Source organism: Gymnodraco acuticeps, unplaced genomic scaffold (genome assembly GCF_902827175.1).
Source record: "Gymnodraco acuticeps unplaced genomic scaffold, fGymAcu1.1, whole genome shotgun sequence".
In the NCBI taxonomy this organism is placed as follows: Eukaryota; Metazoa; Chordata; class Actinopteri; order Perciformes; family Bathydraconidae; genus Gymnodraco; species Gymnodraco acuticeps.
In genome coordinates this window covers 9,017,213-9,031,758 of record NW_022992351.1, presented here as the reverse complement: position 1 = coordinate 9,031,758, position 14,546 = coordinate 9,017,213, and the positions used below count along the sequence as shown (strand labels likewise).

Sequence of the window (14,546 nt, the reverse complement as noted above, 5' to 3'; positions counted from 1 at the left end):
GTAGACTGTGTGAGGTGAAACGCTCGACCTTTCCTGACTGTGTTTAGTTAATGTTTGCAACAATTTAATTTGGTCTTGGCAGGCGTGTGTTAATATCCTGTTGAATGTTGATCATGACAGATAGCCAGGCAGCATGGCACGGATGCCACTTTTTTATTCTTGAAATGTGTGTGTAATTGAATGCGTAACCGTATGTGTGTGCCCTCCTGTTAACTTAACATATTTGATCTCATGGAAAAACACTCCATTATTCTAAACTGCCCTCTGTGTTTTAGCCAAAGTGTTGATGAGCGGTGTGAGCCAAATCCTTCATAACTGTGTGTGTGTGTGTGTGTGTGTGTGTGTGTGTGTGTGTGTGTGTGTGTGTGTGTGTGTGTGTGTGTGTGTGTGTGTGTGTGTGTGTGTGTGTGTGTGAGAAGGTGGGGTATGGAGCCAATGCCAAGAGACACTCCTCGACACACCACACATACCCCCTCAAAAAATTATGTCGGCATGGTTGCTGTTTCCAAGGCAACTGTCCCAAGAGTTAGGGTGGGGTGGGTGCAGCTGGTGTTTCTCGACTTATCCCGGTTTGCGTGTGTATGTGCGCGCATGGCAGGGGGAAAGAATGTGTGTGTTTTTATACTCAATAGGAGGCATTCATCTTTGTGAGGTCAAGATGGGAGACAACAACAATCTGAACAATTCTGCGTATGTGTGAAGGTGTGACATAGATAAAGGAGGTGTATACAAACTGGGAGGTTGTGATGTGTGTGTGTGTGTGTGGAAGCTAAATCTAAATGTGTTTCAGTCTTCAACATGTGCTGCTGACTCACCATTGCACCCACTTTCTATCTTTGTAAATGTGTGTGCATGTGTTCACAAAGAAACTCCTAGTTCCCTCTTAGTTCTGAGTGTCATCTTTATGCCATAATGCTGATTTAATGCACTCTTAAGTGAAGATGCGAGCTGGATTTCAGCCTGTCGGAGCCAATAGGATCTCGTGATGCTAACAGTTGCTGAACGTCACTTGGGTTTCCACCGAAGACGTGGTTTCACATTCAATTAAGCTGAGCTCTTCCTTTTATATTGAATTAGGCAAGGTCATGGCGTTCTTGTGGCACACACTGTAATTCAGATGAAGTGCCTGATGCTTGAGTAGGCAGAGCAAGGCATGAATTCCACCAGGGTTAGATTCCCTGTGAAGACGAGGGTATAAACGTCTTTATTGATAGGCGTTGGGATGTAGTTTCATCTTATGAAGTTAAGTAGGATATGCTTGGAATTCAAATAGCTGTACCCATGAAAACATGGTCATGAAACAGAAAGGGACATTGCCTTGTGCTGTTTTCAAAGTTGTATTTACTTCTTTGTGTGATGTTTGCAATTCAACACCATGTTTGGAAAAAAGTTAAGCCTTGAGTAAGGAGGAAAAATGGTATCGACGACTGTTGAAGTACTTTAGCAAGTCCCATTTTGTGGAATTAAAGCAATCACATAACGGAATGAGTGTCGTCATTTTTTAAATCATAGCTTTCAGAAATGTGGCACAATAAGAGGCGCGCATGAGTTAAAAATAGCATAGGTAAAAAAGCAATGAATAAATACATAATAATAATAACTTTTGGCACTCAAATGTCCATCATGATATTGACGTTTGTTTAAATGTCAGCTAACTTTGCGAGCTAGCTGTAGAACTGTACTACTACTTAACTGTACTACTACTTTGAAACAGGCATCATCTTCAATAGATGATCCTAATGTCTCAATTATGCGGCTGGAAATGCATCAGGACTTGTTGTAGATTATTGCTTATCCAACCAGAAAATAGGTTTATGTTAATCATTCCGATGTCAATATCCTTCTCTGTAAACTTACAAAATCGAAGGTAATTGTACTCTGCCTTAAGTACCCTTATGTAAGTCAAACAAAATACAACTGCGAACAAGAAGGTTGTGTCAGACCTAATAATGTAGTGGTAACAATAGGCCAATGTTATGGGACAACATTGGGACATTTGGTTAAGTTGATAATCAGTGTTGTGTTGCAAGTAGTTGTCATAACTCAAAAACCAACAAAAGTTCTTGGAACATAGAAAAAAGACAATGTTGACAACTTGGGTTTAAATCCATAGGTTTGGTCATCATTCCAGCTGATTATGATACAATCTGGCTGTTAAAGTGCATTGCTAGCATGTGGGGATGTGGTGACTCTGGAACAAAAGCAACGTTTAAACCAAACAAACAGATATCCTGAATGCTGCTGTGCTGATGCGCCCACTGTGATTAATGAAGGCAAGATCAGTGTGAGACAAAAACAATTTACCTCTCTGACCGTCGGCTGAATATTAATCACAAAATACCCAGTGGCTCATAAGCGTGGATTTCCCACTGAGCTAAAGTATAGGTTTCTACTTTGTGCCTGCAAAGCTTTTCCTCCTACTGTGACTGTTTCAAATTATCTCGCCATTTCCATTGAGTCATGTCTTCCTCTCGCTTTCTCCTCTCCTCATTTTCTCTCTGCTCATCCATCTCTTGTGTTTTCTCCCGACTGTCAGCATGTTGTTGCTCTTATTACTGTCTGCAGCATCGGGCCATCTTTCTCTTCTTCTTCCCCCTTCATCAGACTTTTTTCTGCCTTGCATATTTCCCCTTCTTCTCTGAACTTTGTTACTCTTCTCCTAGCACCTAGTCTTCCCACCTCTTTCTCTCACCCGTCCTCTATACCCAATCATCATTTCTCACCCTGTCATTATATCGTCTTTTCCTCTCACTTTTGCCTCTTTTTTCTTCCGCCTCTCTCCTTTTCCTCCTCAATTCACCTCTCTATCCGTCATTATTCCCTCTGTTATTACGGGGCCATTTCCCCTCCCGCTCTGGGCTACTCTTCCCCTTCATCCTCCTTTCTCACTTCCTCCTCAATCCTCCCATATGCCCATCATCCCCCCCCAGCCCTGTCATCTCCACATGAGCTCTCGCTTCTATCCTTGTTGACCTTTCCTGCCCAATCTCCACCTGTCTTCTCCCATCGCTCCTCTTCCTGCTCCTCCTCATCATCATCCATCAATTTTTATTAATTTCCTTCATCAAGATTTCCTTTCACTCCGCTCTCCTCCTCCTCCCCTCTCCTCCTCCTCTCTCCTCTCATCTGTCTGTCATCGTGTCATGTTTTGACATTTTTCCTATTCTCATCTCGTATCTGTTTTCGCCCATCGGACTGTTTTCATCTTCTTGTCACTCTGCCCTGTCGTTATGCCCACATCCCTCCCTCCTCCTATTTAGGATTTTAGCTTTTTTATTGTACCCTTCTCACATTGATTTGCTGTTTTGTTTGCATAGTGAAGAATACAGATGTTCAAAAACTATTTCAGCATTGCAATACAAGGATCAGATCGGACAAGTTCAACTACGTTTTCTCTGTACCAAAGGAAAAGTGAAACTGCTCTAGTAATATTGGGTCCTGTCCGGATCACTTAATTACATTGCTGACATTAAATACCAGCCAGTAACTGTAAAATAAAAGTCACATGGGCTCCCAGCATGCAGCTTGTTAATTGGGCAGTGTTTTTCCAGACCTGTCACTCCACCTTGTTAGACATTTTGATGAAGTTGGACCAGGTCCAATGTCCTGATTCAAGTTCCTGTTTACAAGTTAAGCATGATGGACTTTCCACATTCTCTTTGTCCGGTGCTCATGGCAGTTAGAAGCACGTGAGGAGATGGCTGAATATGAAGTTTAATATGCAAAACACGAGGGTACTATCTATCGATTCGTTTTCTTGATTAATCGTTTGGTCCATAAATTGTGAGAAGATAGTAAAAAATAGCATCATAGTTTCTTTTAGTCCAAGGTGATATAGGGTTTAGCAGTCTAAAACGGAAAGATACAAAGTTAACGTGATATTAAACAGAGAAAAGCACACAATCTTCATATTGTAGATCCTAAAAAAAGCCCCTGGCCATCTGCAGGCAAAAATTACTAAACGATCAATTGATCATTTCATTTTTTGCAATTGTTTTTCCGTCAATTGATTATAGCCTTGGAGCTATAGTTACCAAAGGAAGAAAGATCAATACTTGGGTTACTGAGGCAACGAGATAAACAAGAAGAACTTGCATTCCCAGAGTGCTGTAGCTGAATTGACCCTTTACTTGTTTCATGGTTATTGTGCCGTTTATTCAGATTACATTCAAAATCCCACAAAAAGCACTCCATGGTCCAATGTGGTTATTTGATAAGACCAGAATTGAGCATGGCCCTGTCTTGTTCTTGAGTATTATATTTGTACAAACTGATAAAAGCATGTTCAGTGTGGAATCTCACCCCTCTCTCCCTGTCTCTCCTGCCTTGTCTTCATCCACCTTGTATCTGATTCCAGTCTGTCACCCTTTCAGGGTCCTTCTCAGAAGTGTTGTCTCATTTATTATTAAGTCTTTCGAATCGATCTCCTGCACCTCAACAGGGCCTCACTTCTCAACCTATCCATTCTCCCCTTTTTCTGTTTCCCTTCTCTTCCCCATAGTTTCAATCTTCAACCAGTCTCCTTCATCTATAAGTCTCTTGAGCTTTTCTAAACTCTTTTTTCTTTTTCTAACTCACATGTCCACTAACATGATATGTAGCAAATCAAGAACATATGGCAAAATGTTGAAGACATCCAGAGTCATTCATTACCTCATTCTGAGAGCCCACATCTGCTTCAGTCAGCTGTCAAGATAATGACTGTATTCGGAGAGGAGCGTATATGTGGGTATAATGTAGAATAAGGGGTAACCACAGTGCGTGTCAGCAAACCAATTTATATTGTGATGAATACTTGATATTTCTGTTTGGCTGTTAAAAAAGGCAGAGGTAGTGTGACTAGCAGTTTCCATTTGATAACCCATAGTCCAACAACAGGATGGTGTTGGCTAATTAGAAATCATTTCAAAAATAGGTTTAAGAGAAAAGTACATTGGTAAACTTTCCATTGCAGGTTTATGTTTGCTTTTGATCCTTACAACTGATAGAAAGTCATTGAATTTTAAGGGATTTTATTGACCCGATCATATTCTGATGATCTTAGTGTCAATTCAGTCTCATCTGCTTGAGGAAACACGCCGTATTTTTGAGAGGGATTCACACTGCAGAGGAGGAAGCACCACTTGAACGATACAAAACTAAACATGATATTTTTTAATAAGAGCGAGCTGAGTTTGCTGCCGCAGTGAAAGATGATAAATCATTAATAACTTCTTTAAATCTTCCCTTGAGTGAACCAACATTGTGTGCTAAGGCAACATTGGGGAATAATTCATCTTAATTACAAGCTGTATTATTATCTCATATATCCCATTCCTCCTTTGGGTCTGGTTTATACACTCAAAGTGGAAACTCTTATGCCTCTCGTCCCTTTGGTATCATTTGCTAAAAGCAGAACGGCCAGGTTGCTTAACAGGAGAATGCTGCGTGCGTTTCACAATATTCGGTGTTTTGAAGTTCAAACCGTGTTTTATAAGCTCTGTCTGCCTCTCACTGCTATTTAGAGCTGCCAACGTGTGAAGCCTGGTTCTGCTTCAGAGCCTATACGTTTGTGCTTTTAGCTTTGTGAGGCCATGCCAAGTCCGATCCACTGAAGAACACTTGGCAGTCAAAATATAAAAGTTAACACAAGACAGACAGACAGACGTGTGGTGTTCTCATAGTTTACACGGTGCAACATTCTTATCATTTTAAAGCGTTTAAGATGCGTGCTGTGTCATCAAACTGTCTGTCTGGAGATGTAGTTTAGGTACAGTGTGTCTATGTTTGATTATTTACAAAAAGAGATTGTAGCTACTTTGGTTTGACCTGAGTGTGTATAGTGTGATGATAAGACGAATAAATCAAACAAATAGTGCGTGTGAGGAAGATTGAGGGTGTTGTGAAAGTTAGTCTTTGACCATTTTCTATGTTTAGGTGGTTGTCTGTTATAAAAAAGAATTCTCGCAACAAATCTTTGCATTCAGTGCTGTCTTTATCTTTTAAAAAATATGTTTGGATTAATTGTTGTTCCATATACCCATGCATACGGTTGCCAACAGGTGGAAATGCATTACAACGGCGCAACACATTTCCATTAGGAATAACACGCTGCCTCAAGAAAACGTTGAAAATATTGCAAGAAGCTCAAAACTAAACGGAAACGGGGACACTAAAAAGGGACGCACACAGCTGGCACCGCAGCGCTTGTTGACGTTTGGGAATTATAAAGTTGGCCAACTGTCACTGTTTACAGAGTTAGTCTGTTTCAAACTCTGGCCGTACCAAATAACTGCACTGGACTGATGATAGTATGTCCTCACTGTAGTGCTTTTTGTAAAGATTGTGAATTGTGAACAAATGATCTGTGAATCGAAGTGTTTGGGCCAAAGTAGCGTGTCTGCACCTGTTTGCCACCATACATGTGTGTAAACCACATTTCCAATTTTTATGATGACTTTACTCTATTCGCTCAAATTAAGCCAGAATTAGACGTCAATTAGCAAACTTTTACTTCGCATAAATACTAGAAGCAGTCTGGAACTCATTTGTTTGTGAACGGACTTCCAGTCTTTAAGCTTTGCAATTCGAATCAAATCCTGTCATAAGCTCCATAGTTAATGCATACAGATGGCAGTGAAGTCAGTCTTCTAATCTAACTCCCTGCAAGAAGTGCTTATTGTTCATTTCTTTCAGATTTCCTTGCACATTTTCGATTCTAATCCTTCATTTGTCTTCCTCTCCCTAATCAGAGCTGATCCAGAATGGCCGCCTGCTGACGCTGCCCCTGGTGGCCGGAGACATGCAGTATCTGCTGCCTGACGAAGACAGGAAGCGCCTCTACGTGGCCATGAAAGATTACCTGCTGTCTACCAGTCTGGATGACATAACGCAGAACCCACGCAAGGTTAGAGCTGGAGGACATACACACACTCATTTGCACATACCACCTGCGGCAAGGTGCATTACTACACACATGCCAAAGATTGTTGATGAATGCTTGGAGATAAACACAGATAATGAATGTGTGAGGGCCATGGCACTAATGATTAATATGAGGAAGAGGAAACTCACACCCCTCTGAGCGCCTATCTGTCTCTAGTTCCTTGCTCTTATTACAGAAATCAGTTTCTTCCTGAGTCCCCTGCTTCCTGGTTTTTACCTTCTTTGACTCTAATCAAGAAGAAATAACTTTCCACATAGACAGAAACAATGTTTAGTAGTATATTACACAATCTGTCCCTCGCTCCAACTTGGCCTCTCCATAAAAGCTGCAGTGTTGTGACTGTTCTATAAAACATCTTCAAAATGTGGATTTATTTATTGGCCCCTCCACCATGTGTTGTTTAGTTTATCCACTGATAGTTGGAGGGATTTCAAAAGCCTAAAAAGCCTGTGTTAGTTGTAGGACTTAAAGGTGCCCTGTGGATTTTTCTTGTAAACAAACAAAAGGGATGTGTATATTCAATATTACTCACCAAAACACATTGTGTACAAACATGAGGTCTCAAAGCATGTCAAATGCATTTATTTTATCGTAAAACATTTGCAAAACCGCAAAAGCATTTTAAATCCATCAATTTGTACATCCACATTTACTAGCTTGCAGTCGTCTTCTTCCCTGCCTTTCATAGCGCATTGTTGCATATGTTGGCACGTTACTGCAACCCGTTGATCACTGGAATATTGTGACGCCATTGGCAAGATGTGTGTGTGTGTGTGTGTGTGTGTGTGTGTGTGTGTGTGTGTGTGTGTGTGTGTGTGTGTGTGTGGTGTGTGTGTGTGTGTGTGTGTGTGTGTGTGTGTGTGTGTGTGTGTGTGTGTGTGTGTGTGTGTGTGTGTGTGTGTGTGTGTGTGTGTGTGTGTGTGTGTGTGTGTGTGTGTGTGTGTGTGTGTGTGTGTGTGTGTGTGTGTGTGTGTGTGTGTGTGTGTGTGTGTGTGTGTGTGTGTGTGTGTGTGTGTGTGTGTGTGTGTGTGTGTGTGTGTGTGTGTGTGTGTGTGTGTGTGTCCTTATGTGTGTAAACAAAATCGAGGCCAACTCATTGCAAAAACATTTCCATAGGGCAATGGAGGTCTACTAAAGCCTTTTGAAGCTTGAATATAACCAAAACGACTTAACTACTACTAGCAATGAAGCATAGCATTCTTTTGTTGTCTCATTATTTGTCACTTTCCAAAACGGACCAATACATAACAAGATAATGGGTTCCAGTAACAAATAATTAGTTTCACTTTTTCCAAATTCCTACCTCTGCCGGGCACTATTATACCTTTAAAGAAAAACAGCAGACATGTGGAAGCCTTTTTATTGATTTATTATAATAGTGAGGGCTTCTGCTCACTTGCCATTTCTGATTTAGTGGATTTATCCATTTCGTTTTAAGTTTATATAAACAGTTTAAAGACCAGGATGTTACCATGTTGACAATCATATACAGCTTCATGATATAAACCTTAAAACCCTGAGGTGGACCCCCTGCTCTGACCTCTCGGAGTTCAGCTGGTCAAGTTCTCACCCTGATACAAGTCTCTATTCCTTATGTGTGTTGTTACCATAAGAATAATACAGCAGAACCATCATTTTAATTTAAATCAACATAGCATAATGATAACAACGGTGGCCATTTTTATGTGTTGCATAGCCATTGCGACTTGTAGAGCGGTCAAGGACTCACAGAGGTGAGGTTTTGCAGTAAACATACAAAGCCAGAGGAAATAAGTGATATGAATTAACTTTATGCGTCAATCACACACTCACAGCATTGGAAAACACATTGCTATAATTTTCTGTGAAGCGTTAAAACATGGTCCAATTAGCAAGTTAACTAACAAGCCAGCTAGGCTGCTAGGTAGCTTGCTTACTGTTAGCCAGCAGAAACTCTGGGTAGATGTTAACGGCCCCTCTGCCCAGTCTTCCACTGCTCCGGAGAAAGGAAAGCTAATTAGCTAACTATGCGACTCCAGAGCTGGGTCCACTCTTTTTCATGGCGAGACGTGACCTTACTTTGTCCCCACTGACTTTTGAAGTCATCATAACAACTTACAACAATCCACATTTTCTTTAGCACCAATCAAAGTACCACGGCAAACTGTTTAATGTGTGTCCAACTCTGTAAAATTCTCCTTATATGGTCGCTACACACTTAGTTCCTCCAGTGCTGCTTGACAAAGATTTAAATGACACAACATGTCCAACCCGGGTGTAAGGCCCAAACCATGATTCCTAGTGAAAACAGAGCATCTTATAGCTGCATAGGGAAATAAAATATGGATGCAAACTGTTACATATAAGTTACAGGTTTGTTACCGTATCCAGTTTCATGCTGCAGCTATGATTTTGAATGTAGACGGATAAGGTGACGTTTTTTTCAACCAATCTGCTTAGGTTCAGGGTTACAGAAAGGACAGTGTCTGTGCTGGTTTTTTAAAAGCCTGCGGACTCAAATCAATAGCCTCATCTGTCCGTTGTACACGTAAGCTATCAGATAACTGACAGGTAGGCAAGCAGACAAACTACCAGTGAAGCAGACAGACAGACAGCAGTCAAGCTGGCCAGCCACCCACTCAGCTAGGCAACCGGCCAACTAAAGATAGATAGTCATATCAAACTCGTAACTCAACTGTGTGCTGGCTGTAAAGTCATACATCTGTACATACAGTATTTATAGTCTGTTTATACTGTTCCAGCTCGGTACAGTTCTTCCCTTGTGGTGTTCAAACCACTCACAGTGCCATATTCTCCACATTCCTGTTTGTTTTCTCTGCTACTGACACCCAGAGCTCCTTATCAGTGTAGCTTGAGGCCACTTCATTCCTACTTATGTATTGCTTTCTTTTCATGATTTAAACCTCACACATACTTTTTATAAATGTGCAGTCTTACTGACTCAATAGAACTGATTTTGGCACCGAGAGATGGACACGTAACCAGATCCTCCGATTCATCCCATTGCAGGGCAGAGTGCCAAACATGATGCGGTTGCCTTCAGTTGCATTTTCACTTTGATCAGACCAAAAACCCTCAATACATTCCTTCTGTGTGAGTGTGCAGCTGGCAGCCCACATTACACAAAGGGTCACCGAGGGTTTGAGTGTGTGTTTGTGGCTTTTGTTGCATATTTATTCTTTATTCATTCGCCGTACTTCTTTTGTTTCCACTTTCTTTTCTTTCTTTCTTTCTTTAAACGAGTCATTTCTAAAAATCTATTACCTTCAGATTTTTCCTCCTGGTGAGTTCTATATTTCGCATAAACTGACAACCAGCACGCTTTTCCCAGAGAGGTACATTTCCATTACACAGGGTCCTTACCTGGTGAGAATCCTTTAGTGGTGGTCCGTGTTCCTGTCAGTGTGTGGTATTTGAAGATAAGGGGGAAACGTGGGCTCTAATCTAATCTGATCGTCTCTGCTCCGCCAAAGGCTCTGCGGGAATGACTACACCAGAGAGCCATTACTGGACGGTCAGAATAAATTGTTTCCTGAACGCACCACCATTTGTCATTAGTCCCTTTCAAACAGTTGATGTTACATTTTCTGGATCCAATATCCACGCACATATCGCATCTTATTTATGTGAGTATTAATGATGATATTCGAGAAGTTCATTTGTTCATTGTCACTTTTAATTTTAGAGTTAAGTTCCTGCATTTCCTTCAGTGAACTTTGCAGTTGTTATGGTATGTAGAGATAAATGAGAACGACGAGTTGTCATATCAATTCAATCTTTGCTTGAATGACTGACTCAGGGAAATATTTAGATTAGTCATGTAGCTGCCATTTCCCATGAAGCCATATTTTCTTTTTCTCTCTTACTTTATCAAAGCCCTGTCTATTATTTGTTGCACTAATCGCTTGACATGAAAGCAGGGAATTTTATAAATATATATACTTATCATTAACATAGACACAAACAAGGCAGTTTATGAAATAGAGACAACAACTGAAGGAAACATGTCATTAGTTCATACGTCCACTGGTGAACTAATATGTACTTTGATTAGAAATAATACTTTTCATTAGTGATTATCTTAACTGAACCCAGGATGAATCTATTAAAAAAGCAAACGCGCACGCACGCACGCACGCACGCACGCACACACACACACACACATACACACACACACACAACACACACACACACACACACACACACACACACACACACACACACACACACACACACACACACACACACACACACGTCCAAACCTAAACGGGCCTGAAGCAAATGTAGCCTGATTCCTGAACAACCTGTTTATTCAGACATAGGGATTCAGACAGTTTGGAAAAAAGTGAATAAACACTGTCTCATGCCTTCCCGAAATACATTAATTGGTTAACGTCTGAATATGTGGCTTCGGGGCACATCTGACAGGTTCCATTGCGTACCTCATTTCTGCATTACAGATTTGTCTTTCTTTTAACCTCTGGAAAAGTGTCATTTTTTTGGCAGATATGCACAGGGCAAAGAGCCTACATACATTATGAAAATATACAGATGTTATAAGTATATTGAACTGGTCTGCTGTGGAACGGCTCACGATTGGAAAAAGACATGACTCATGAATGTTAGCTTCTGTGTGGGCACATTGCTGAACATAAACAAATCAGCCCACATTTGTATTACCTAGCCAGAGTGCTGTTCTTTTTAACATAATATTCATCATTACATTCTCAGAAATTAGGTCAGAAAAACCCTTAATTTACATCAGACATTCTGGAAACTTGTTGCAAAGAAAAAATAAAGTTGACATGACATTGAAATTCAGCTTGGGTCCTTAGATTTGGAAAAGGTGCTCTCAAACTCTGTCTATAAGCAGGATTGATTAGCATTTTAACAATGGAGTCTGCTATAATGCCACTCTAAGCCATAGTTTGCTGCTGTTACAAAACGATTTGCTAACTAGGACTGGTGTATTCACATGAATGATAATGGTTTACATTTAGACAGAGGCTTGCTTATTCATTAAACAAGAAAATTAACTGATAGCTTTTTCCAATCTAATAACAACAGTTGCATTATTGTGCTCATGTTGCTGTAGCTAACACTGCAGTCACAGTCTAACAATAGATGCATTTGTCATGTTGCCACCATCACTGCCGCTCTGACAGCTTGCCTCATCATTAGGACTCGGCGTTGCTGCCAGTTACTTTTTATATTCTCCTCCCTGAAGCTGCTTCCAAGAGGTATTCAAATCTGCCTCGTCTCTTCATGTTGTTTAAAATCTAGATTAGTCATGTTTCGCTGCCTCGTTCCCACCGCAATGGTGACATATTTTGATCAGGAACATGTTGAGTGAGTAACAAACACTGTTTTTAAATATCTTTCTCCCCCTCTTTTTCTCTCTTTAACTCTCTCGCTCTCTGTAGCTGTACTGGCCAGCCAGTCCAGACCGAGTCCAAGAATGTCTGATGGCTGGGAAGGATCCAGAGGTGATTCAGCACAAACACACACACACACACACACACACACACACACACACACACACACACACACACACACACACACACACACACACACACACACACACACACACACACACACACACACACACACACACACACACACACACACACACACACACACACACACACACACACACAGTACGATTGCATAAGCAAAGCAACATGTACCACAGTGTGTAGCCGTAAACGCAGGTGAACATTTATATATCTGTTCATGGAAAGACTTTGACAGAGAAGAAAAAGACAAACAGGTGATGCTTATCAAGAAATCAAATCTTACTTTTTGTTTGGTGTAGCCACCTTTTTTCATAGCAAACTTGTCACATGCCCAATAGATCCTGCCCTCCATTATGTTATTTCAATATAATTCAATCAGGCTCGTTTTGTTACTACTTGCCCAATATTGTTACTTGCTGATAGAAATGCAACCAATTCATATAAAGTAATTACTTACTCATATATGTAATAAAGCATTTACAAATATAATTTCTTCATACTCACATTGTTCCCTCTCAATGTTTGTGTGTTTCTCTCTCTGTCCAGTTGGAGTGTGCTAACTTCCTGAGAGTTCTGCAGCCTTTTAATTCGACCCACCTCTACGTTTGTGGCACTGGCGCCTTCAACCCCCGATGTGCTTTCATAGCTATAAGCATCTTCCAACAGGTAATACTGCAAGCACACATATGCACACAAACAATGACTTTCTGAAGACATTTCACCAGTTAGAAAGTGGTCCACCTGTCACATTTAGAAGAAAATATCTTATATTTGAGTTTCCCAGATACATATTTATAGTACTCAGAATGTTGGTAAATATATTATTGTATATAACTATCAGATCAGTATCAGAAGCCAACAAAACTTGATGTGCAGATCCCTAGTTTGAGTCTCCTTCTGCGCCTTAACATACACTGGCCGTTTCTCAATGTCGAGTAAACCTGCTGCAGAGCCACTATTTCAAGTATACTACGTCATCGAGTGGCGCTGAAGGACTGTTTAAAAATGCATGTTAAATGCCCAGCATTCGGCGTCACTCGATGACATAGTATACTTGAAATAGTGGCTCTGCAGCAGGTGTACTCGACATTGAGAAACGGCCACTCACTGGCCACTTTATTAGGTACACCTGTTCAATTGGTGGTTAACGCAAATATTTAATCAGCCAATCACATGGCAGCAACTCAATGCATTTAGGCATGTAGTCATGGTCAAGAGGACCTGGTGAAGTTCAAACTCAAAATAAGAATGGGGAAGAAAGGTGAACGAACGTGGCATGGTTGTTGGTGCCAGACGGGCTGGACTGAGTATTTCAGAAACTGCTGTTCTACTGGGATTTTCACACACAACCATCTCTAGGGTATACAGAGAATTGTCCGTAAAAGGGAAAATATCCAGTGAGCGGCAGTTCTCAGGGCGAAAATGCCTTGTTGATGTCAGAGGAGAATGTCCAGACTGGTTCAAGATGATATAAAGGCAACAGTAACTCAAATAGCCACAAGTTAAAGCGAAGGTATGCAGAAGACCACCTCAGAACATACAACACTTGGAACCTTGAAGCAGATGGGAAGACCACACCGGGTGCTAGGAACAGAAAACTACAATTTGCATGGTGTAACTCATACTTACTTGCTGACAGTATGGAGTAAATATGAGCTCTTAATCACCCCAGATGGGACTTGAACCCACAATCCCTGGCTTAGGAGGCCAGTGCCTTATCCATTAGGCCACTGGGGCTTTGCACACCACATTTTTAGCGTCTCACCAAAAATGTGTTTGACTACAAAGTGACAATAAGGGTTATCGTAATATAATACGATGGCTACACGACGGAATTGCGAGGTTTTCACGTAGTCGTGTTGCCTTCCTAAGACAATCGGGCAGCTTCTTGTTTCCTTTGTATTGTCTTCGTGAAGCGGAAAATGCCCGATGACACGATTTGACAAGATGCCCTCACGAGTGCCTTACGAAGGGCAAAATGGACACGAATTCAACATGAAAATGAACCTTCGCAAGGTCTTTCGGCAATTTTTTGGCGTGCCAAAGATTTTGCCACCGCTCACGAAGTTGCTGCTTATCATGTGTCCATCTGGTGTCAATTTCGG

The 14,546-nt window shown here is 41.0% G+C and overlaps 1 protein-coding gene and 1 non-coding gene across 4 annotated transcripts in view; one reads left to right on the top strand and one right to left on the bottom strand.

Moving 5' to 3' along the window:
• The window catches only part of sema3h (sema domain, immunoglobulin domain (Ig), short basic domain, secreted, (semaphorin) 3H), a 73,818-nt gene that overhangs the window by 19,151 nt on the left and 40,121 nt on the right, over window positions 1-14,546 (top strand). For all 3 annotated transcript variants that reach the window (XM_034209417.1, XM_034209418.1, XM_034209416.1), the window contains exons 2-4: window positions 6,732-6,886; window positions 12,349-12,411; window positions 12,988-13,107. In XM_034209417.1, coding sequence (XP_034065308.1) covers window positions 6,732-6,886; window positions 12,349-12,411; window positions 12,988-13,107 — 338 coding nt within the window. The remainder of the gene's footprint in view (window positions 1-6,731; window positions 6,887-12,348; window positions 12,412-12,987; window positions 13,108-14,546) is intronic.
• Window positions 14,106-14,178, bottom strand: trnar-ccu. Its single transcript has one exon. It is a non-coding gene; the product is annotated as a tRNA-Arg (tRNA).